The sequence below is a fragment of the Sturnus vulgaris genome, chromosome 3, assembly GCF_052056855.1.
Source record: "Sturnus vulgaris isolate bStuVul1 chromosome 3, bStuVul1.hap1, whole genome shotgun sequence".
Taxonomy (NCBI): domain Eukaryota; kingdom Metazoa; phylum Chordata; class Aves; order Passeriformes; family Sturnidae; genus Sturnus; species Sturnus vulgaris.
The window spans coordinates 61,954,451-61,980,929 of record NC_142245.1 but is presented as its reverse complement, the minus strand read 5'-3'; the positions used below and the strand labels follow the sequence as shown (position 1 = coordinate 61,980,929).

The window sequence follows — 26,479 nt, the reverse complement described above, 5'->3', positions numbered from 1 at the left end:
GAAAATTTCAGGTGCAAGAGATGATCACTACAACATGTTAGGAAAATGTATATATTTTCATGGAAAAAGGACACAGTTTTGTGGGAAGTAAAATTGGAGGTTACACTTGGAAACAGCATTCTTCAAACATACATGGATTTAGAGTGTTTTGCTCTAGAGTGTTTAGGCTAGGAGAAAATAAATATTTAGGTTAAAAAAAAGGTTCCGTTTTTTCTTTGTGCAAGCAGATATTGAAAGTCACATGCAATAATGACAGTGAAAGAAAAGCTTAATTAATCTGATAGGAAAGCACTTCCTTTTACTACGAAGGCAAAAAGACACCCCCCCCTGCATTTTGGAAATCATTGGGTTTTTCTAAAATGAGGCTTTCTGAAAGTTTAAAAATTTAGAGTAAGGTGGTGAATTTAATTCTCATCTTTTAAAATCTTAATTTAAACACCCTATTGTATCCCTCGTCTGTCATCACATAGAGGTGTTCTGTCAAAGTTGGTTTAAAAAAATTATAATTATTTCTGATGGTGTGGAAGGTATGTAAACTTTCAAGGAAAAGAAATAGTTCCCTCTTTGTGGGCAGAATCTGTTGTCAGAAGATGCTTCTTCAAAGGGTATTTCTGTGGTTGATTAGTTTCAGTTATACAGTGACAATGGAGAGATGAAATCTCAGGATTCAGCAAATATTTCCTTGTAGTGACTTAGAGAAACAGCCTCTGATTGTCCTATGTGAGATGACTTTCAGATGTTATTTTCAGTTGGTGAGAATGCTGTACCTTGACATTTAAATACAGAAAATTTGAAGGATATTAGCCCTGTATTTGAAAGGAAGTAATCTGATTGTAGAAATGAGAATGACACCTAATAGCAGTATACCAAGTGTACCAAATTTCCAGAACATTTGTCTAGATTCCTCATATCAAACACAGCCCTTGGTGTTACTTGATTCTTTTCAGCAAGAAGCATTTGGGAAGCAATCAGTGTGACCAGATGGTTGATAAAAAAATACTGGTAATGACTATTGGTTTATTATTAAGGAGGTAATATAGTTGCACATCTGCTATGTTCCATTGCAAACTGCATGGTATGTCCATATTCAAAGGTAAATATTGGAGACTGAGAGACTTTGGCAAGAGCTGTCTGTGTGAACAATTGTTGCTGTTAGCTATATGATTAGCTGTGGAGTGACCAGAGTGGAACACAGTGACATAGTCTCCTTTCAAGATAGGAAAAGGACAACTTTATTGTAACACGACATTCCTTATAAACACTAGATTGTAGAACTGAAGATAAAATCAAACTCATTGGTCCAAGGAAGACAAGACCCCTGTAAACAGGCTTTCACCAAGCCACCATGTTTCTCACACATCCCTCCTGTCACAAGACTAGATGTTAGACGTTGTTATTGATTCTTTTGCTCTCTGTTTTCCTTTGAGCAGTCTGAGAAAACTCAGACTGCTCTTTTCCGTAGCTGTCCAGTATATCACAAACAATGGAGTTGAAGGTTCTCAGTCATGGCGTCCTTTAACAGTAAAATTCCTTCTCTCTCCTCTACGGCTGAGGCTGAAGCAGAGGACTGACAGAGAACAGAGTTATGGTGGAATTAAGTAACCTATCTCCTTCATATTCTGCAATAAGTCGCTCTATCACTGCTATTATAGTGGTGAGAATACTACTGCAGTGAAGTTGATGCTTCAGTTCTGCTACTTTAAGTTCTGCTTAATGTCGTACCTTTCTTGCGATAGTAGCAATGTAACTGTATGCAAAAAAAAAAAAAAAAAAAAAAAGATAAACTACTCTGTGGTAGTAAAGACAAGCCTTGTATAAGCATGTTCATTAGTCTTTATTTTCTTCACTCAAGTGGAAGTTCAAAGTGTGTACTTACCATGTAAAGAAGAAAAATAAACAGAAATAAGTGCCTTGACAGTATTTTTTTTTGTTCACTTGTTGCCATAGCACTTGAATGCTTGTACTGTGTCCCTTTTTAAATGCATGCCTCAGGTCCCTTGGAACTTCCCCCAGTGTCCCCAGTGTCCTTTGCTGAGCTTGCCTCACGCCAATGCTACTGTGAACATTGAACTCTAGTATTTCCCAATGTTTGCATGCTAGTTTTCTCCTCTTCATACCATCCTGTTTGGTGCAGTCTCAGTGGTTCACAGAGATGGAAGGGAAGAAAAAGAGACTTGGAAATGGACTCTGAAGTGTGTTCCTCTCATAGCTAGATTTAAACTCTGAGAATGGCAATGCTAAGAGGACAGAGGTTCCGAATTTTTGGAAGTACTCAAAATTGAAATGTTTGCAGTTGCAGACTAAGAATTTTGAGTTAATTTTTTTTTCTTATTTATTAATGATACAGATGCTACACGGTTTCAAAAAAAAAAAAGCTTAAGAGTTTGTGAATTACAGTATTGATGCTGCCTTTATAGTTCCTGTTTTTAGATTGATCCTCTGAGCTCCTAATGTGTATTCAGTATCTTGTCTTTATTGCAAAATTTTTTTCTAAAGTCTGAATTCTTATTTCCCCATGAGTAACAGTGATAGGTGTATTTTCAAATGCATAAGATGTAGAAAAGGCATCAACAGTAAAAATTAATGCCAGTAATATCTTTGTCCATGCCCTCAGCTGCAATCACCCTAGGCATTTCTCATGAGTATGCTAAATTTCCATATATTTGACTTGCGTTTCTGTACAGTTCAGTACAGTACTTGTGGCTATGGCATATGTTGTCCTGTACCGGTATTGTGTTGCTGTATTTTCACTGAAGAAAAAGGGAAAAAAAAAAAAATAAGCACCATATATAAAAAAATAGGTTACAATCATTCATTAATGGATGAAACTGTTCAGAAATTTAAGTGGATTCTACTTACAGCATCACAGTTTAGACAAAGACATTAGGCAAGACTAATGAATGCAGTCTGACTCAGAATCCAAAAGAGGGGTCTGTGAGCAGCTTCTTTCAGCTTGACAGCTGAAGAGGGAGAATAATAATAATTTTAAGTAATTCAGATTTTTCTTTTTCCCAAACAATAAAAGGGAAAATTTTATTTTAACTGGAATGAGTTGTTCCATGTGATGCAAAATGAAAACATTTTATTTGGTAATTTAATTGGTTTTTTCAATGCAAAGACAATGAAAACAAATTTCACAAAACTGTGAATGGGGGCCATGTGGCATTGCCTAGAATGCCAAAGAACACTTCAGCAAGTAGAGATCAGTTGCAATCTTTGCATCCAAGATGTTCTGCTTCCCAGGTTTTTAGCATACTTTGAATCAGGCTGTCTAGCTAGGTGGTCCAGCTTAATTTTCTGAGAAATAATGAGTTAGGTTTTCTCTGGACTGAAATCCAAATATCTCATCAGTTTAGGATCTTTCTCATCCTGCTTTTCCATCTTAAAATGCAGTCAGTTTTTTGCAGTGACTAGTAGTAGGGACAGCCAGCAAGATCTGTAGGTAAATTATGATTGTTATTAAAGATCCTTCCACTGAAGTCAACAGTAACCTTCAGATCAGGACTGCCGTGAAGGCTTTTAATCTCATTCAGTGTTACATCACTTCAGAGGTTGAACAGTCCCTGCTTAGCACCCTTGGATTACTCATACTTTGTTCTCCCTATTGGTTTTGGTTTATATTTTCTTTGCTTTCCCTCCCACCCCACCTTCTGGCTACAGCAGCTTCAGGAAAACTTCTGCTCAAGCCATGGTTTTGGATACAGTTTGTTAGATACCATTTATATATGATTGGTCTCAGTGAAATGACTGTGATAACTTCTACTTGTAAGTCTTCTTTTGTGCTTTGAAAGGATGTAGCAGCCTAGAAGGTTACTCATGTCAACCAAGAAGGGATAGAATATTGATTTTCCTCCAGAATTTTGGCATGCAAGCTTTCCGCTGCTCCAAAATTTCCATTTAGAATAACTTTGAAAGAAATGGTTTACAAAAAGAAATAAAACAGATTAGAGGTTTGAACAAAGATTTGGGTCTACTTAATTTTGTTGCTTTTGGGGTTTTGTCTTTTTTAAAAATTGGATTATTTGGCCTACTACAACTAAACTTCAGTATCTGATCTGAGTAAAAAAGAACTTTAACAAATGACTGCCAAACAAATGGATACATCTTAAATATTCTGTTTACACAATGGTATATTGCCTCACTCATGTAAAATTAGCATTTCCTGTTTTTCTGATGGACATTGAAACATATGTGAAAGGAAAAGGCAAAGTAAACATTTGACATATGTGCTGAGTATCATAGGAAAGTGTTGAAAACACAGAATTTAATATAAGACAGTTTTAAATGATTTTATTATGCATGGTGAGAATTGTCTTTGCAATAATTTATTCAAAACTTCTACAACTAATTTTGCAAGTCGATAATTTCATAATTACATTATAGCAGTTTTCACTGCTAATTTTACCTAAGAAAAAGGAAACTTAATATTTTCAAGTTGATAGTTCATACTGAACTTGAGTTTCTGGTATTTAATACTATAGAAAAAGAGAATTAATATAAACTATGAAACGTACTTCTAAATTATGCTGCAAAGAGGAAGAAAAGTGGAAAGCTGAGTATAAGCAGTATTGCAGTCTCCCATTATTGTGAAAACAAGAGACAGGATATTTCTGCTACATCTGTGTGGGCCAAGTTGGAATGAAAGTTTCTTTTTGTCCACTTTTCTGTCTTGGCACGTTCTCTCACTGAGCAGAAACTGATGTTGTAATTTCTACCATTTCTTGAAAGAAAAGAAAAACTGATTAATTATATGAATCATAACACTTAAAAAGTAATGAAGTTGCAATATGCAAAAAAAAATACTATATAGAGCAGTCTTTCAGTTTGAAGTCAAATTGATTAGATTATTTACCTTTTTTCTTTAGCATCTATTGTTTATTGACTACAATGCTTACTGAAAAGAGATATATTACATGTCATTATGTAGATCTGTGATAGATTTTCCAAATTTTAAAAGGAGGATTTATCCCTGTAAATATATTTTATAACTCAACGTACTCTTTCAGCATTCCAAAGGGAACTGGTATACTTAAGTGTTGGTATTTGCTTGAATGACCCAAATTTCTCTTGCTGGGCTTGGTAGCAGATTTTTGGATAGTAATAGATTTCATTCTGACAGCAAAACAAGAGTAGTCAGTATTTGATGAGGTTTTTGACCTTCTGGTTGATTAGAGGAACTGAAGATCGGTTGTGGATGGTCTTTTTTCTTTGTTTTTTTATTATTTTGTTTGTGTCTTTGTTTGTTTGTTATTGTTTTTATTATTTGTCAACATGGAAAATTACTGGGCAAAAGAATAACTAGATTGTCAAAAAAAGATTTTTTTAAAAGGAGGAATTTGTTAAAATCCAGGTGGACTACTTGAAGGAGTAACTTTAATTGCTAAAATCTCATTGAAGCAGGGAGATATGAATATGTCAGCCTGAGGCCAAATGTAGGTATGCTTTCATGTCAGTGCAAAAGAATTGTATAGAAAAGAGAAAAACCGAACAGCATAGTTTACCTGGAATTTTTAATTTAAATGGTAAATGTCAGAGAAATTCTGTGGAAGGAAAGTTAGTCAATTAAACACTGGACCAATGGACAAATTACTCAAAATTAAAATTATTCAAAAATCAAATTATTTGATTGAGGTCTGGAGTCAAGAACATTTGAATGAAGAAAGCAGAGAGACAATCTGGGTGAGTAGACAGACTGTCTCTGTCAAAGAAAATTGGCATATAATGCCTGAGGAAGAGTAGGAAAAGTTAGGACTGCAGTACTACTTAATCAAGGTGGTGAGAATATGTAAGGAGGCTCTGAAGCAAAAAATGAAGGCAAAAAACCCACTATAGTGAGAAAGTGAACTATTGTTAGCTTCCCATAGGTTGGGGAACTGTCACAAAGGGTGATTTTCAAATCCCTTTGAATGTTCTTTCAAGAAGCAATATAATTGTACAACTAAGAATATGGGATGCAACTCAAAATGTGAGAAGATGTGCAAGGCATGATGGCTCAAAATACTGTTATTTAAAGACTGTTCTGTAAAATGACAATAATATTCTCACTATTTAATGGTAAGAAAATTTTGAAAGAGAATGAAAAACGATAAAGCAATCTCTGAGGGTGGAAATATATTTTTATATGTTTTCTTTTTAAATATGTAGGAGTTTATGCAGGCTATTTACAAAAAAAAGAATGGGTCTTAGAGTATCAAAACAGATAGCAGCATAAAATACCTGAGTACTAATAGGCATTAGAAACTGAAAGACATCATATAAAATCAAGGTAAATAGGTATTTTGCAAATGAACATAAAATCACAAAAAGGCAAAGGAAGAGTCAAGAACCAAACTGCTGCCCTTTCCTACCAAAAAAAAATCTCTGTGCTGGAGGCCTAAAAAATCCAAAGAGAAGCGTTTTCAGGCACATCAGAATTACAAAGCTGATAGCCAAGCGAGATACAATAGGAGTGCCAAGGACAGCAAATCCATAGCAGGTGCATTCTGTGGTGTGAGCTTCCTACGGAGGGACATAACAAAGTAGCCACAGTAGAGCTTTTCTTTGTTTTAGAAGTTGGAGGCTCTTATGAAGGAAGAACAGATCCAAAAGAACAGTTTAAAGGCCTTGGCAGATTTGTTCCCCAGCTTTTATTGCTGATCACAGTGTGGGGGATATCCCTGTGGTCAGTTGGGGTCTGCTGTCCCAGCTGTGCCCCCTCCTGACCCCTTAGGCACCCCCATGCTCCTCATGCTCCTCACCAAGGGAGGCAGGGTGAGAAGCTGGAAAGGTCTTGGTGCTGTGCAGGCGCTGCTCAGCAGTAGCTGGAATTCTCTGTGTTATCAGCACTGTTTGCACAGCCGCACGCAAGATACCGTGGAGAAAATTAACTCTGTCCCAGCCAAAACCAGCACACTACTTGACTATATAAATCATTTTATATCATGTATCATTACTGAAATCTGAAAAATCCAGACATTTGAGGATTTGACAAAACCCTGCCAAGTGTAGCTTTTTGTAATTAAAGTAAGCACTATTTTTGTAACTTTCCGACAGTTAATCACGATGGGAGCAAAGAACAAAAAGCGCATTTCATGCACATAATTCTTTAATCTCCTGTGTTTTACAGAAGATTTCTGATTACATTCCAGGCCTGGACTGTTCATTCTGTGCTACTTAGAAATGGATTTTTTTCCCTCCCCTGACTTTTCTTCTAGTAGCTGCTGTAAAATATCTCCGAAGTCTGAACAGATCAGGTTCACAGTTGGAGAGGTATCAAAGTTTGTTGTATTCTACAACCAAATGTCCTATTTATTCTTTCTTTTTAAATCATTAGAAACGGTTTTAAAGGAAATGAATGCTTACCATTCACAGAGATCCCATTTGGTTTTCAAAAGCATTCATCGGTTTATGTTCCAAATGACATGACACAGATTTTGCTAGAGCTTTGAGTCCAACACTACACAGTAATTGTAATAAACTTTTCCACACATGGATTTCCATCACAAAAAATAAAAACAGTAGAGTTTTGTTAAAATTGCTCCAGTCTAAAATTCTTCAGAGTTGTGGTTCAAAACAGGAATGTTGCATCAATGTAAAGCACATTACCACAGTTTATTTAATGATAACATTCAGGAGCAGATGTACTTGTTTACTGTTTGAACAGCTTAAATCCTCACATTCTCCCTCTTTTACATCAGCAGTTGTTTTTGGCAGCCGTTTGCAACTGCTTACAGCTGTTAAAAGTTCCTGTGGATTTTCTTTCTACTGGTCACAATACTGAACTGGCAGTAATTTGTCTGTAGTTCCACAGTGGACTCCACAGTGTATCTCATTCAGGAGGAAGAATATAGTGTGAATAATATAGCCATGAGTTTTTAGGATAATCATACAATGAATAAGGGAAATCATAAAATCTTGGTAGGAAAGTGGGGATGGTTGTTGTTTGGGTGAGTTTTTTAAAATATTGTTTGGTTTGGCATACTTAGAAACCTTCTAGTTAAATCTGAGGAACAGAATGCTTTTGATTATAATGTCCAAGAAAACATAACTTTCCTTTTTTGTTACTTATTTGAAATTACTTGTCTCATTTATGATCACTGTCCAAAAGGAGGTCTGCTACTTTGAAAAGTAGTAAAGAAAAAATACACTTTTTTTTGTAATGTCATCTTGCTTCAGTGCTTTCTTAAAAAATAGCATAATTTGGATTTTAATGTTGTGCTCTTTGAGTAATTTTAGAGAATATGTTTAACAGACCACTATATTTCATCCTTTAAGCAGAGAGGTGACTATATTTAACTCAGTAATGCCTAGGTATTTCACTTCTGCTTGATCAGAACTCAGATTAGCATAATTTTCAAAACTGCTTTGCAGCTAGAGTTGCCATTGGCATCAGCACAAAATACCTTTTGGCTGTCTTAAGAGATGAAATCTCACTTCTAAGTACACTTAGAAGAGCCAGCAGAGCACAAACCATCATGGTTGTGTACAGTATTCCATGGCTTGCATCTCATAGATGGTGGTAGGCATAACTATTGCTGAAATTACAGCTTGGTGCAATGTTTCCACTTCTGTAAGATGGCTACAACAAGAAAATAAAAGCTTCAAATTATATGAATATACTTTCAAGGTAGTCAATTTTTTTATTATTCTGTGATTTATTAGTAACCATTGTTCTAACAATGAGCAGTCTGTTTACAAGTATGCAAGATGATGTATTTGACAAATTGTTTTTTGTCCAAAAATGAAAAGCATGAGAACTTCAGGAGCCATAAAAAAAACAGTGGCTTAAATAGGCAAGTGAAATTGGAAAGAGAAAAATGACAAAAGCAAGTTAATCAAAACTGAAGCAATGAAGCCCTATTTAGCTGAAGCTGTAGGGTATAGTTGTCAATGACACAATAGTATTTGCTAAACAGTTTGTTAAACTGACATTTGCCTGTATTCTTAGGGGGAATTAATTAGTTGAGATACAATCTGACATGCATAGCCCTTGACATTTTAATGCAAGTTTAAGCATTGCATTTCAAGTAGCTCTTGCAATCATTAGTGAGGCACAGAAGGGAGTTGCGCTTTCACTTACTAAACCACTAATTTATTAAGATAGTGAGATGTTTATTAGAAATATAACAAAATTTGCCAAATATACCATTTCTTATACACAATTATTATAAATATGTACTTATGAAGAAAAATTGGATGCTGAGTTCTGGCATATGCTTCCATCTACTATTCTAGTTGTGAAATCAACTGTAATGATAGGTTAGGTCTTGCACTAAGAAAACTCACAGAAATTTTGTCTTTAGGGATTAAATATAAGACACCAAGAGATTAATTAATCAGCAGTAATTTTCCATCTAATGTAAATGAGCTATTTGCAACAGATAATTAAAGGCAGTATTGGATAGGAGAATTATGAGAGCTACTGAATCACCTGTTGAAAAATTTATTTTCAGCATTGTTCATCTTCATACCGATGTGCTTGTATATCTTGAGAATGTATATCTTGGGGTACTTTTCCTATTAAGGTCATTTTAATGCTGACATTTTTGTCTTCTCCACTCCCAATTATCAAGTTGCAAGATCTTTTGTGCAGGACAGGAACTTTTCTCTCCTGTAAGCTGCTCTCAGAGATTAGATTTTAGTGAGACACTGACCTTTCTTGACAATAGTTTAGGGCCAGACTGTTGCCTTACACAGAGCGCCAAGATTGAAGCTCACAGTCTTGATATGATGTACAAAATGAGCTACTGAGTACTTGAACAAAGGGAGTTCTTTACCACTACTAGTCAAAAATTATTGTAGGATGATATTCCCAGTCTATCCTTGTAACAAATTACACTAAGTAGCTTTCTCTTTTTATGAAAGAATTAAATCTTTCAGTTTATCATCAGTGAAAGTGTATTGGTTAGTGGTGCTGTTTTCTTGAAAAGAAAGTGAGCATTAAAACTCCCTGTCACACAGCTGGGGTTTTTTATATCCTACAAACAGCTTGAGATTGATTGCACTCAAATTGCTTGGCAAAGTAATGGGCTTCAAATACCAAAGCTCTAAGTAGAAAAATACACCACTTGGATTCATACATGAGTACTTAAAATTTGTATGAGAGCATGGTGCATATTTAAAATTCTTTAAAACTTTGTTAAGGTGTGTTAATTTTAAGTAACTCAGCAGTTGATAATATACATTAATGCCAAATGGCAGCATTTTTACTGTTGCATTACCAGTAAAACATGATGCATGTTTGCATATCAGTTCATGCCAGAAACACGCACAGGAGAGGTGGAAAGAGTGGTTTTAGGTGCTCAGCCATGGTGGTGAGGCACAATCTGGGCACAGTCCTCAGCACTGGCTGCCATGACAGCCCCAGTAGAGCAGAGCCCTCAGCTCAGGTTGAGTTCCAGAGCCAAGACTCAGATTTTAACCTCTGAGGCTGCAACAACTGTCTGGGACCTTGTTGAGGTTGAGGGAGAAAGAGGGAGTGTGCTTGCCTGCAGAATGGGTGATGTGTTTGGATATTTGTGTCACCAAGTAAAGGACTGAGCGCCAGCATCAGAGGTGACAGAAGTGAGTAACTAAGTTTTATCTGGCACTCTGCAGCCTGAAGCCACAACTGTATGAAAAAAGAGAGGCAGGCAGAGCCTGTTGGCTCAGAAATGGAGACTCCCATGACAGTGAAGACTGCAAACTGGTGACTTCTGACACCAGGGGAGGGGCCTCTTCTTTGCCTGCAGATGGGCATCTACATGACAATTCAGTTCCTGGTAGCCCACAGTGGGCTGAGAGCTCTGTTCAATGAGATGTGAGCCAGCTGCGCCTGCATAACCCAGGAACACTGGGAGGAAGCTGAGTGAGAATGAGGGTGTACACTACATGAGCCAGCAAGGGGCCCTTGCAAACAATGAAAGCCAAAAATATACTGGGCTACATTAGCCAGACAGTCACCAGCAGATTAAGAGAGGTGATGAGAGCACACTTGAAGAGCTGAGTCCTCTTCTGGGCTCCTCAGTAATAGATAGGCATGGATATGTTAGAACAAGTCCAAGAAATGTTTAGGAAGACAAATAAGAGAGTCAGTCCTGTAGGTAGAGGCTGAGAGGGCAGGGTTTCTTAGACTTGAGAAGTCCCAGGGAGATTTTGTTAGCGTTTAAAAAGTATTTGGTGGAGTGCAGGGTAATACTTTTCTCTGTCCTGAAGACCTATTACAAGTAAAGTCTGAATAAGTCCTTGTTCATCAATATATGAGATTTGCCTACTGTCAAGAATAGCAAAAAGTTTTTAGGCATCTTCATTGGCACAAGTCAAATGAAATGTGTTGTGAAATTCTAGTCGTAGGTCTCATTGTCGCCTGTCTGGAGCACAGTGCAAGCCCTTTCAGGTGTCTTTGTTACAGAAGGTAGGATTAGATGGATCCAAGTATTGTCCAGTATCCAGACCCAGCTGCTGAGAAAAGTTACTTTGATAATACAGCCTTTGAAGGGTGTTGGTAAAACCTGACTCTATAGGCATGATAGACACAAGGATCTGTTTAGGAATGATTGAGCAGCTTATAGAGGAGAGACACTATAGATTTAATAATATAAAAAATTCGGCAGAAGTAAAATGGAGTATGAGATCTCTGTGAACTAAAATTCAGCACCCGAACTGGGACAGCATCACTTTAATATTGTATCAGCAACTGCCCAGAGGTGTGAGCTGCTCTTGCTGAAGGAAGACTAAGAATATAACATCAACCTTCTACAACCCTTTGGCAGACTCTCTAGGTGTCACAATAAAATGCAGTGCAAAAGAGTATTTCTTAAAAACCTCAATGTTCTTGGTGCAGATAGTAAAGGAACACATGGTTTAGTAGAAAACAGAGCACACATCCTGGTCTGAATAATTAACTGTCAAATAATTATGTAATTACACACACGTGCATGCTACATTTTAGAAGGATCCCAGAAATCATACAGCATGTTTAAAGCATAAACCAAGGAAAGATAATAGGTATCAAAATTAACTGGTATTATTTGTAAATGGGCATCTTATATTTTCCTGCAAATAAGACAAAGAGGTAAGAAAATAAGTTCCAGCAAATTAAATGTTAAACTGCAATAATGATGTGAAAAAGATTCTGAGTGACTGAGTTGAAATAAACCTTTTTTCAGACACGTCAGATTCAGGAAATCTGCCAGAGAATTGGTGGGCTGAGAGATGATCAAAGAGCATTCAAGAAAGATAAGGTCATTGCTGAAAAACTAAATTAATGATTTGAATCAGTTTTTTCTATAGAGACTGTCAGGAGATTTTCTGCACTGGAAACATTATTTACAGGAGAGGAGTTGGAGAAACAATTGCAAACTAGGTTGTTAACTGAAGAGGTGCAGAAAAAATGGATAAATTGAATAGTGAAAGGGAACTCAAGGCTAAAATAGGTGAATTATAACATTTATTATTTAATTCCTCACTGTCAGATATTCTCAGTAACTGAGAAGCATAGAGTGTCAAATAAATACTCTTTTTTTTGGTAGCATTCCTTAGTCATCCAAGGAAACTACAGATCTGGAAGCCTGATAACTGTGCAAAGCTAATTAGTAATAAAGAAATGAAATAAATGAAATGAAGAATAGAGCTGGTAGAAAGATACGTTTCTTTGTTCTAATTTCAGAACTGGAAGTATTGAGTTTAGTATGAGGCAGATCTAAAACCAGCAAAGGAAGGATCTCTTTCCCTACGACATGTAAATGAGATGAGAAAATCCTAATTAAGTGATAGTGTAGATATTGAGAGGTGACTTGGATTTAAGGTGAGACTGAGCTTATGGAAATCCTTTAAGCCTTACCAGATATATAGAAAGTACCTATATCTCAGAAAATCCCTGAGGAAGTATTATGTATGCTTGCCTTCATCTGTACCGTTAGCATGCTGGCTTGGATGTTGTATGGGGCAAAGCTGGATAGGTCATTGGTTCTGACATGGTCCAGAGATTCTAATGTACTTGAGATGTCCTTTGAATATATTTGGTAGTGTCCCTGTTGTTCAGCATTCTTGCAGACAATCCAAAAAATCAGAAAACTGTGTAATAGCAGCATTTGTTGATAATGCGAAATTCAAGATAATCTGTTCTATTAGCAGCTTATGATACTACATGAAAAGTACTATATGAAAATGAGTGTTGCTAAAAGCAAAGTAATATATGTATAAGAAGAAAGAATTATGCATGAATGCTGATGGGCTAGTCTTAGACTAAATTCTCTTCAGAGTAGAGAACTTGTAACATCCTCCACAGTTCTCAGATAAGAAAAAGTTGATTTATCATCATACTGAATTTTAAAAATTAAAATATGTTGACTGCTCAGATGATAAATTAGAATGCTTTCAATTAAATAATTATGAGTTCCAGGTTTAAAAGGAAAAAGAAAACAAAGGAACAAACAACCCCACCCGAGCCCATTATTTTTGTTGTTTTGTTGGGGTTTTTTTAAGAAGCAAATTTCCTCACATTGGGACAAGTGTATGTAGTGATGAACAACATGAAGGGAGCAGAAAGAGGAAGTAGAGCTATAATACAGAAAAGGGCAATTGGTAGACATTAAACACTATGACTCAGATTCACACTGTAGCTCAGGAAGCCTTTAGACTGATTAGTCAGAGGAAGTGATCATATTGTATTAGAGGGAGCACTGTCTAAATGCTCTGTTTCTTATAGACCTTCATAACCATTTTCTACTGGCCTCTGTTGGAGATTCTTAAAGATTCCATTTGTTGGAATACAGTCATGGACAAATGCCTCATTAAGGAAAAATTTGCTTTGGTTGAAATCTGAGTATCTTTCATTTAGAACCCAAAATAATGATTGTTACTTCAGTCTTGGAAATGGTGAATAAAAGTTGTCCATAAAACCTGAAAAAAAATTTGACATTGTTCCTTCATGGGGACTTGGATTATCCAAATTGTAGCAGCCCAGTGGGTGGATTAAAGTATTAATATTTTCCTGGAAAACTCAGCTTTGGATCTTTGCTCTGCTGTGGAGCTGTGAAGTGTCTCATAATGCAGCGTGTGCACAGCTAGCACGGGCCATCAGCGCCGCAGCTGATGTGTGGAAGGGGGGCTGATCTTCACAGGAGCTGTACATGAAGTACTGTGATGATCTTACATGGCATAGGCATAGATGCTTAGTGAGGATTGTGTTCACTGGGACAGTTTTCAAGTCCAATTCAAAAATACTTGGAGGGCAGAGGCCACGTTAGACTGAAAATGTGCTGTCCTGGCAACAGTGTCTCACAAACAGGTGCAAAACAGTGGAGGGAGATGAAAAGAGTAACTGTGCTCTGGAAAAAGTCAGAGATATCTCATTGGGAGAGTCATATTGAAAATATTGTAAATCTAAACCTACTTAAACTTCTTTAAATTAAGATTATTGCTGTTTTTTTCTGATTAATGACAGATGTTCCTAAAGTATTCTTAATTTCTTCCTTATTCTCTTTTCAAGGAGTAGGAACAACTTGGTTGGACAGTTTTCAAGTTGATTCTAAATGTTTCTAGGAAGAAGTGAATGATTTCATCACAGATGTTTATAGGAGGAGAAATAATTTAGAGTAATTAATTTTGCCAGTGTAAAATTTTAATTTCAGATTAATTTTATATATTCATGATAAAACTATCCAGTTTTGAATTTTCTAGTCTCAGTGTCATTTTGCTGTACATACGTGAGCAGCTGCAATATTTCACACAGGACATAGCTGCATTTCAATAATTATGTGAACTTAATTGTTGTTTTAAAATGAAACTGTGAAACATTTAAAGACAAAGCTTAAAAATAACATAAATGGAAGTCATCATCTTAATAGATTAGCCTTGCCAAATAGATGAACTGCTGACAGATTGATCCTTTCAAAAAGAGGGTCTATTCTAAAATGAATACCTCTGGTTTTATTTTGTTAATTTACATTTTAGTTCTCTAAAACTACCATTCCAATGTTAATTTACATTTTAGTTCTCTAAAACTACCATTCCAAGGAGGTGTCTGAAGACTAAATATGTTGTTTTAAAAATAATCAAAAGGTATGGCTGCTGATTGTCAACTGTGTCATTTGTGGTCAAACTGTGTCTGTGATTAATACTTTTAGCTCTCTGTGGGCATTTGCTTCTTTTGATACATGGGATTTCACCTGCATCTTTCTCCTCCCCCCGCCAATCTTTATTTTTGTCTTTCTGAAGAGATAGTCAGATTGCCATGTTGCTTCTTGCCACGGTTCTGTTGTTCTATCAGATTGAGCAAGGCACTACTTTAGATTTATTTCTTCTTTATCTTTGGAAAATCAAAGTTCAGTGTTTAGTATTCTATTGCTTTAAACCATAACCCATATATGTTTGCTGTATAAAAGAAATCTCTTGGATCCTGTTTTAAAGGAAGGCAGTAATAGTGTGAAAAAATGCTCTGAAGAAATAAGTTTCCTTGCTCACAAGTAAATATTATGCAAAAGCATCTTTAGGCATGTGTTTTTGCTAAAAGTCTCCTTCTTTTGGGAAGATCTGTCGATTTCCACTTGACTTATTGCCACCTTCTTCAGACTTCTTTCAAAGGTTTCTCTCCACACATGTTCTCTCTCTTTTCACCAGGGACTTGAGCAGTTCTCTGGTCATGTGTTTTTGTCCTATTTGTAGCCAGACATTTCTCATTCAGGACCTCCTCCTTGCTTCCTCTGAGGTTTTTTATTATAACATTTTCTTTGCACCATGTCTTTTTTCATAGCATTTTATTCTGTTTGTTTCCAGCCGTGTCCTTTATTTACTTGTAGTCAGGAGCAGAACTGAGTCAGAGCTCAGTGACTGTATTGTTACCATCTGAGTAGGAGGTGGTGATATCACCTGTTCCTGGAGATAATGGCAGAAACCCAGAGGTGCTGATTCATACACAGGCAAGATATATTGGATGGCTGCTCCTGGCAGAGTGGTTCCCAGTGATTTGGTAGATACAGAGGAGCAGAATGCTGGACAGGATGAGCTTTAGGGTTTCCCTCTTGGTAGTAAAAATCACCATATTTCAGAACTTTTAGGGTTGGAAGGGACCTCTGAAGAGCATCTAGTCCAAGCCCTCTGCCAAAGCACAGTCACCCAGAGCAGGTTGCACAGGAATGTATCCAGGTGGGTTTTAAATGTCTCTGGAGAGGGAGATTCCATTACCTCCCCAAGCAGCCTGTTCTGGTGCTCTGCCACTGTCAATGTGAAGTTCTTCCTCAATACTGAGGTGTAACTTCTTGTGTTTAGAGACATTGGTCCTCATCCTGACACCACTGAAAAGAGTCTGGCACCATCCTCTTGGCACCTACCTTTGAAATAAATAAGCAAGTTGATAGTATCACATGGGCAGTGCAAGACAGCAGTTTTTCAGTAAGCCTATCCAGCATCTCCAAAAACTCCAGGAAACAAGAGCTGCTGCTTTCCTGGGAGCAGTAGATTTACAGTCTCTTCCCTCAGTGTGAGGCAGCCACTGCTGAGTGAGTGCCAGCTGGTGTTTGGAGTGCAGCTGTTTGCCTAAACCAGCAGTGATATGACCATGTTCAATGACAGAAAATGGCTGTGTGGCCTGACCTCTCACTAAGAGCACTGAGGTATGAGGCAACACATGTTCATTGCAAAGAATAAATAATTCTCTTATTCATTCCAATGTTCTGCACATTTGGCTTAGCATCTGAACATTCTTTCAGTGTACCAGTCTGTAATAAAAATGCCCCAATTAAAATTTAACACTTGAGAATACAGGAAAATTAATGGTTTCTTTCCTCTCTCTCTCTAGGTGCTCATTAACAGTATTTTGCTATACTTGACATGCTTCTTCCTGTAGGCCTTTTCCAAGAACAGTTCAGTAGCAGCCCATCTGCTTTATTTTGTTGATTCAGAGCTAATGTCTGCCATGATCAGCTACAAAGACAGGAAAGGAAGAAGTCTTATTTTTGTTGCCTTGCCCTTGATGCTTCAGTTGCGGTCGGAGAGTCTCTAATGAAGGAGCCACAGAGCTTACCTAGAAGATTTCTAGACTTTAGGACAGGCAGAGAAAGGGGGAGGTAATCTTTACAGAAACCACAGCGTGGGCAGAAGATGGTAGTGTCTTTGGAAAAACAAATGCTAAACAAAGTTCTCAGAAGTGATAAATACTTTCCTCAGGGACCAAGTGAAAACAGTTGCAACCCAGGAAATTGCTTCACCTTGCTGACAACAAGATTCAAAGGAGAAGATGTGTAAAGAGAAAGTGGTAAGGGAGAGGTGCTTATGAATGCTGATTTTGTCTCAACTAGCCATTGTAGTTTTCAGTATTTCAGAAGTTCAAAAGCCTTTTGATGAGGATTGCTCCAAGAGGTGCAAACTGACCCCTGTTGAATTCTGAATCCTATTCCAAGTATACACTCCCTTAACTCAAAATTTCTGGGCCCATTTGGTAGTGTGATTACCTGTTTTCAGACTAGAGGGGGAGAAGTGAATTGCCTGAAGCATGGACACTGTTTTAGGGCCTGGGTACACGTATGAAGTTTGTGCTGCAGTCTTTTTGTAGCTGATGACCTTCCTTCGCTCTAAATGTTTTTATTATAAAGACTCTTCATAGCTGAGGTCTGTGGACACGTGGAATATTTTGGGGGAAATCTACTTTCTAAGTAAATAAGTTATTCTGCATGTACAAATGCATTAAAACAATACCTGTAATGATATTTGTTGGCCTAATCATGACAACATTGATGCAATGTAATTCTTTACTGCTTTAATAATTTTTCAGATTCACACTTCTCTAATTAACGGACGACCTAGTGCTGATGATCCGTCACGTGAATTACTGGAGTTCACATCTGCTCGCTTTATTCGCCTGAGATTCCAGAGAATACGGACACTAAATGCTGATTTAATGATGTTTGCACACAAAGATCCAGCTGAAATTGATCCCATTGTTACAAGGAGGGTAAGTTCTGGCAAGGCAGTAGAAAGGCATGTGTAGAAGTTCTCTTACTTCTAAGTGCTATACCTGCCTTTGTTTGCCATAGGGAATTTTGGGAGATGATGATTACCTGTTGTTACCTTTCAAAATCCTGGTGTTGGAGAATTCCCTGTGCACTCTATTTTGTTATCTTTTCTAGAGCAGAATTAACAGTTTTATCTTTTCTGCTTAATGGTGTTATTAACATCGACACTCAGATCTTTTGGCTGCAAACATTTGGATGTAGGTATTTGGCAAGTGTTTGCTGTTAGTATCTCTTGCCTCTTCTGCTACTCAATCCTTTGCTACCTTTAACATGCCTTGAACGCTCCCTTTGAGTAGAATTTCTAATTTTATTATAAATAATAGTAGAACCTGAATGCAACACTTTTAGCATTTTCATATGATTGAGGGTAGCAGTAAACATTTTGTGTTTTGCTTTAGCTTAAAATAATGGATCCAGCATTTAAACTTGCACCATACCTATACTCTGGTCTTCTCCACTGTGCCTTGTATGTGCATACCCCTGTCTCTTCTTTCTGCAATCTTTACTTCCTTTCTAAGCCATATCTCCCTCTTGTCCTGCTGATCAAATGTTGTGTATTATTCTTGTTTTCCTCTGATTTTTCTACTAAGCATTCTCAAAAACTAGTTTGGGGGATATATAATATTCCTTCTTTTTTTTCTATTTTTTTAATCACTTCCTCTTCCTGTTGGTCATCATATTATGGTGGTAACCTACACTTTCCAAAAAACAAATAAGTCCTGTTAAGAAGGGGGGGGTGTGTCTGTATTCTTGACTTTAGTTAATATCATTTGTCAGTGATGGCTAAGTGCTAAGAAAATTTGCTTCTTCTGTTCCCCATTTCTGATTTCCATTTCTTTGTCTAAATAGAGGGTGCTGGCTATTTCTGAAAGTTTGGAACAAGCCATTTTGTTTTGAATAACAAGCTCAGAATCCCTTCTAGTTGAGTGCAGTTATTGGAACCTCACTAATCATGAATACTGTGTGTTTATGTAAAAGTGGACATTGATTCTAAGCAAATAGAAATATAAAGTAGAATTAGCACTAGAAAAATTGCTCAAATTCATGAAAACTGAGTGCAGGATGATACACTGATTTCTTAAACCAACAAAGAACCATAATTTCTGTTGCATCTCTTCACGAGACTGTCCTCAGAAGAATCAAGGAGCAACTGAAACTTGCCACTCTTGTCAAGAAACAAAGAGTAGCCATAAATTATACATTATTTTTGTGCTGGAAGTTTAACTAAGCATGAAAAGACTTCTCATTTTTGTTTTACATATTTATTCATTATCTGATAAAGAGGTTGAACACTGTGATAGCAAAATCTGCAAATAGCATATGTTTTGTTTGATTACCCAGCTGTGAGCATGTTGCAGGACCCTTGCCTAAACAGAAGACAATAAATGAGTTTCACTTTTCACAGACTTCGTAATATAAAATTAGGAGTATCTTTCTATCCTTTTTTCTGCTTAGGGCTCTTAATCCTCACCAAAGAAAAAAGAGAAGTGGCCAAATGGCAGAAAAACAGGTCAAAAGTACTTAAATCTCGGTAATAAAGACTGTTTCATGGTCATTCAAAAGGCCAATAGTGAAAAACAGTTTTTCTTTCTGCAGTTCAGTGAATGCCCAAATTAGACTCAGCTAAGGTGAACAAAGGTGTTTCATAGGTTTTTTTCCTAGCTTTTCTCCTCTTCCCATCATCATGCCTTTTCCTTTTCATATTTTTCTGAAGTGAATGAATTCTATAGCATTTGACTTTTCATTATCCAGTGTGCATATAGCCTTTTCCTATTCTCATGTTTTTATATGCTGTGTATAAATTGACGTGGCTTTTGTGACTTCAAACAAATGGAACTGTGCCAATTTACACCCTTTCTTTCACTCAGCCTGAATCTGTTGATCAAGACACGGCTTGGATTACACTGTCTGCTATATTTGTAATAGATCAAAAAAGAAATAAAACAGGACCTGACAGTTTTGTCACAAGAAATGAATTCTACAGTTTGGCACCTGCATTTTAGAATCCACTTAGCAATTCAATTTCTGTTTTGTCTTACAGTATTACTATTCTATAAAAGACATCTCCGTTGGAGGCATGTGTATATGTTCAGGCCATGCGAAGGCTTGTCCACTGGATCCAGCGACCAACGTATGTATTTTTTTTTTAAATGTGCCTTATTTATAGGGTGGAACATAAGAAAAAAAAAGCCTGACATTGATATTCTTCAGAGTTCTGTGAATTTATGTTTGCTTTTCACCTAGAAGGACAGTCAGAAGCAGTGCCAGAATGAAACAGTGCTAGCAACCAGAATAATAAACATTCATACAGTGTCAGCAGAGGCTTTCCTGAAATGAAAGAATAGATTTCAGATAATTCATATTGGAAGTTTCCTAGGAAAAACAGAAATCTGGGTTACACTATGTAGCTGTAGAAATGAGCACTAAGTCAGTCTTTCTTTTCCTTCTTGATATTAATCAAGATGTTTCCTAAGTGATTGTCAAATATTTAATTGATGCTTGCAAACACATGATGGCTCTAAAACGGTGCATTGGCTATGCAGGAAGTATCAATTGAATGATCAGTTAAGCTAATCTAGAAAATCATGAGCTGTTTATAATATCTTTCAACTTGTAACTCTTTATTTGCACAAACCAAAACATAACCAATATAATTAATATAGAAATATAATTTGTTACTGATTGTCCAGCTCTATGTACCCATTATCACTAATACTGAATTTCCTGTTTACTAATATTACATGCCACAGTGTGGGATCTCTTCATGTACTATTCACTGAACTAGGAGCTTTACAGGATTTAACTGATAATCTTGTTTGCATGTGACATTAAGCCACTATGTAGGAAAAAATTTAAAGAAATGAAAAAATCTTATAGAGAATACATTTAGAGTTCTAAGCAAGGTCTATGGATCTGTGTAAAACTTGAGCAAACTCCTTAATTTAACCCTTCTGAGAATTTTCTGTAATGATATGTGCAGCAAGTGTTGAACTGTTGTTTCAGATGCCCTTAGTGAAGAAATTGCAGCATTGTCTCCGTGCCATCTGTTAGAATCAGGTCTGCCTCAGAAAATAAGTGCTGCTACTGAGATTATTACATCTTTCAGATAATTTGGCTGCTAGGTAAAATAAAGCCATTTTGACAAGTGTGATGTCCTGTTTTGCAGGATGTCAAATAAGTATTTGTTGTCTGACCAGTATAAAAAACAGCATAAGTGAAACAGCTCAAGCCAGAAGAGATTTGGAGGTTTAGCTCTCCAGGGATATTCTTTAGACTGAGCCATGCCAAAATAGGCTTATAAACATTATGACTGTACTTGCTAGAAGAAAGAATCTTTCCCCTAGCATTACATGGAATAAACTTGCTGGAACTTACTGCCATGATTTTCTGAAGCAGTCCTTGAGTTAGCCTTGTTTTGCAAGATTTATGCTTTGTCCTGTGAGCTATAGAGTTTCTCTGGCTTGCTAGTTTGACCTTGTATGGCCTCACAAGGACCACAGAGGATCCCCTTCACTAAGTAACTATCAGGAAAGCAATTTTTTCTTCTCATTTCTCCAAACTACAGGGGTTTTTTTTACCTTTTTCAAGCTACCTCTGTGGCTCAGGGAGTTTGGGTATTCCTTGCACTAATATTTTCATGCTGTGGGTCTAAGGGGGTCTTGTGAAGAACTGTGAAGTGACTGAAAGCTTGGACTTGTGCTCATCTATTATTACCTTAAACATTCCTGCTATCCCTCCCATAGAATTAGTTACACAATTGGAAGGTTACATGATAATCCAGTCAAATATTTGATTATCCAGTCAAAAAATAATACCAAAGTATAAAAAGAAGGCAGTTTGTATTGGATCAGCCAACAGAATTTATTTCATTCTGCAGCAGCAGAATTGCTGCATGGAAGGGAAGGGTGGATAATGGCTCACTCCTTCAGAGGTCAGATCAGCTTTCCTGTATCCAAGGGCTACTGTACTTTGCATTATTTGTTTTTTTGGGGAACTTTCCCATCCTCCTTTATCCAGTTGGAATTAAAGTCTCCTGCATTCTTAGATTTTCCTTAAAGTATCTGGCCAACTATCTTCCTTTGCTTTGTGGATGTTTGCTTCAAATAGAGCTGTAGAAGTTAAATACACTTGGTGAAGAAAAATGAATAAACAAAGGAATTACAGAGTAGAGCCATTCTTAATGTTTTCATAATTTGAACTGGAATGCATATTATGTACATGGACAGATTCTTCAAATCATCACATTGTGTAAATATTTGTTTTTCTTTTAAATTAGAAATCCGTCTGTCAGTGTGAGCACAACACATGCGGAGAGACATGTGATCAGTGTTGTCCTGGTTTCCACCAAAAGCCTTGGCATGCTGGCACTCTCCTGCATAAGCATGAATGTGAACGTAAGTTGAAAGCAATACAGAAGAGAAAATTTATTGCAACTGCTACTGAAAACTGAAATTGGGTCCTGTGTGATTTTGCAGTTAATTTGGTTTCTAATCACATTGGTTTATGAATAACATTTGATGTGATGTTATTCACTTAATTAGACTGACTCAAAAGACTTAGCAGAAAAATTACATGTGGAGTTGTGGTTTTATTGAACACAGAGTATTTTATTGTAACATAGGGATATTGGGGTAATATTATATTAAAAAAATCCTCTTGTGTAGTTTTTAAAAACATGATGGTTCTGTTTTGATAAAATAATAGGGCTATATCCTGGTAAGTAAAAAAAAATCTCTTTACAGGTTTTTCATTATATGAAACTTTACTGGTGTGATTTCTGTATAAATGGCACTTTTTTATGTTATAGTGTTCATCTGTGCTGAAACAAAATTTTTTTTATGATCAAAATGCAAGCTGAGTGTCTGATTTTTTTAAGCAGAGAATACAATGTATTTAGTTTTCCAACATGGATTGAAAAAATACCTTGAAGTATCAACTTCCCACAGGGTGGGAATTTAATTTTCAGATTTATTGTAGTAAGGGGTAGTTATAATTGAACTTTAACATCTTACTTCCAAAGGTCACATACCACTTATATCTCTGAAGATAACAAAATCTAATGCTCCATTACACTAAGTGTTTATTCATTTTTGGGATTTCAGCTATAATTTTATCATAGGTGATTAAAAATAAATAAAAAGGAACAGATTGCCCATATTTAGAGTAGCAATTGTTTATTTGTGTCCCGTAAACTTTGGTCACAGAGGTCTTTGTTTTAATTGTGACTTTGACTGTGTCTGCACTGGGAATGCATTATGGAATGAAAGCAGGGTACATTTAACTTCATGTTTAATTTTTAAGAGACACTTACACCCTGTTCAACTCTCAGTGAAATGTTGTGCTGTCTTGGTGGAAACAGTTCCCTGGGATCTGGTTCAGTTGTAAGGAGAATGCCTCCCCACAATGTTAACAAGCTTTGAATTTCTCTTTATAATGAAATGAATTTTTTAATACCATGAAGAAAGTGGTATTACAACTACCCTTACTACAAAAAATTTATTTGAATTACTCTAATTTACTCATACTATTGTGCTGCTTTCCTTACAACTCCTCATGAACCATGTGTGATGCAACCACCTAAAGGTTTCTCAGTTATCACTTTAAAATATCGAAGAAAAAAAAAATCAAACAAACTAAAAAAAATCAGGAACATCATAATTAGACTATGTCTGTCAACTTCTGTACTCCCCAAGACAAAATATTGAGGAGAAAAAATTCAGCATACAGAATTTCAGGCTGTGTTTGCAATGGGACCATGTTGCCTTCCACAAATGAAATGGTAAATTAATGTTTGGATGTGCTTTTACAATAAACACAGAACCAATGATAAAATATTGAATGGCTCTTTTTAATACCTCAGTAACAGTGGGGCATCCGCAGTGGGAAAGTATTTGCTAACGCTGCTTTCCTTCTCTTTTAGCATGCAACTGTCACGGGAAGACTGAGGAGTGTTACTACGATCAGGATGTGGCAGACAGAAACCAGAGTTTGAACATCCTCGGGGAGTACCTTGGCGGTGGAGTGTGTGTGAATTGCTCGGGCTACACCAGTGGCATCAACTGCGAGACCTGCCTGGATGGCTACTTCAGGCCAAAAGGGGTAACCTTGCCTGCTCCTGCCTCCCCGCGCCACTGCACTCCGTGTTCACACCATCCCCTCAGCAGGGCAACAACTTACCGTGCCTAAAAGAGTTTGGGCTGCCGTTTGGTTAACTTCCCAATCCGACAGGGCAGCAGTTGCTTTTCACTGCTGGAAATGTATAAAGTTAACGCTCAGAGAAATAAGAAAGTGAATTGTGTTGATACGAAGGAATGCACTTGAGGTCAGGGCCTCCAGCTAGTATTTCAATTTAATTTAAAAGAGGATGTGGTCCTGTAAACAGAACTTTTGCCTCAGTAATGAATTTCAAGTTTTGTTATCAAAGTTCAAAGAAATATTGCTATATTTGATATTGATGAAAGAGAGACTGTAATTTCTATTTTTTAAATGCAATGTAGAATTAATAACCACTGAAATTCCATAGTGTTTCATGAATGCCTTTAAATTTCAGTGCAGTGGAAATTGCTTTTTGTATTTCATCATATAAGACTGTGTTTTCATCTAAGTGGAAGCTGTCAAAAGATGAATCTTATATTAGGTTGTATTGTCAATATGGGTCATTCCTGTGCTTCAGACAGCTACACTATTAGTGTGTGCTGGAATTGCTTATATTTCATCTGTATATTTTCAGCTGGGTAAATAATGGCCTTTAGTCTGATTGGTGTTCAATCCTGAAAGAGAAAACATCAGGAAATAGCAATAATTATGTTTTCCCTGCTAGACTAGATTTAGCCTTACAACTTGAGAAAAGGAGTACTGAGAAATGATTTCTTCAGCAGCAGGGCACTTACTTGATTTTTTCCTCTGTTTTAAGTTATCATACAACTAAAAGATATTTGATACATATACGTGTGTTTGTGTAGTATATCCAAAGTATGTGTATATATTTAGTTCATGCAGTATATCCAAAGTATGTGCATATATTTAGTTCATGCAGAACTTCTAATTTATATTCCTAGTGTGATATTAGACTAAGATTTAAGTTTGGTTGAGGTGACCTCTCAAGAACAAAAGGAAATTGTTCCATTGTTTAATGGTCACTTTTCTTCACTTACCTTTTTGCTCTCTTACTGACTAACTAACATTAGTTAGTTTTTTGAATCATGTTGACCGGAACAACTGATCTTGTTAATATTACTTTGGTAGTAGATGCTTAAAATCTACTTCATTGCATTTATTGATTTTAATTATATAAGGTTCTGTTACAATCTCTACACCTGGTATTTTTTAGTTGAAGACATATTTGCATCCAAGTCACTACATATTTCTAAATAAAAATCCCAAATTTAACTTTCATAGAATCACAGAACCTGGAATCATTTATGTTGGAAAAGACCTCTAAGATCAAATCCAATCCTTAACCTAACACTAGCAAGTCCACCACTGAACAATGTCCTTGAGTGCCACATCTACACATTTTTTAAATGCCTTCAGGGATGGTGACTCCACCACTTTTTGGGGCAGTCCATTCCAATATTAGAAACCGTTTTTGTGAAGAAAGTTTTCATAATATCCATTCTCTGGTGCAATTTGAGGCATTTTCTTCTTGTCATAGTCTGCATGGACTGTTTGTCTGTTGTCTCAGTTTTGTTAAAGTGTAAGCCACTTACACAGAAGTTGTTCTCTCCTACTTTTTATGTAAGACGTAAATAGGAGTTCCCAATTATGGAATGTAAGGTTTTTTTCCTTCTAATATTTTTATTTTTATAGGTATTGCCAGATGACCCAGATCCATGCCAGCCATGTTCCTGCGATCCAAATGGGTCTTTAAATGATACTTGTGTCAAGGATGAGAAACATACAGAAGGAGGTAAGATCCCTTAAACATAGGGGTTTTAAAGATGAAGTTCAGCAATGGTCAAAGAAATGCTGAATCACGGTTTTTGTATCTTTAAAAAAAAAAAAAAAACAAAAGGCTTGCTTTTTAAGATTTTACTCATGCAAACAGTAATCCAGCTGCATTGTTATTTGTTTGGGTGTTTGGGGTTATTTTGGGTTTTTTTGGTTTTTTTTTTTTTTCACTCATATTCTCAATTTGTTGAGGTTTCTTTCAGATTCATGGCTGGGAAACTTGTGTATGTTTGGAAGAATATTCCCAGTGAAAAATATTGTAGAGTTTTGGCATTAATGAGCTTTCTTATTTTACCATGGAGATTAAAACTCATGCAACAGTGATGTTATAATATCTTTTGCTATCTAAGCATATTTCCATTTGAAATATAAAAATTATTCTTGAAATTATTCTGTTATTAATGTAGGATTACAAGATACTTACCATAGCCCTGTAAAAGCTGTCATCACATAGACAATGACCTGTTCGTTGGGCTTTGGAAACAATGAATTGCCATTTTTTTGGTTCTTTCATTGTAAAATGTCTGAAAATACTGTAGGTAGATAACAAAACTCAAGGC

The 26,479-nt window shown here is 36.4% G+C and overlaps 1 protein-coding gene across 1 annotated transcript in view; it reads left to right on the top strand.

Annotated features, from left to right (window-relative positions):
* The window catches only part of LAMA2 (laminin subunit alpha 2), a 334,274-nt gene that overhangs the window by 101,333 nt on the left and 206,462 nt on the right, over positions 1 to 26,479 (top strand). The window contains exons 5-9 of the mRNA XM_088162772.1: positions 17,729 to 17,908; positions 20,011 to 20,100; positions 22,246 to 22,363; positions 23,890 to 24,068; positions 25,779 to 25,878. Coding sequence (XP_088018898.1) covers positions 17,729 to 17,908; positions 20,011 to 20,100; positions 22,246 to 22,363; positions 23,890 to 24,068; positions 25,779 to 25,878 — 667 coding nt within the window. The remainder of the gene's footprint in view (positions 1 to 17,728; positions 17,909 to 20,010; positions 20,101 to 22,245; positions 22,364 to 23,889; positions 24,069 to 25,778; positions 25,879 to 26,479) is intronic.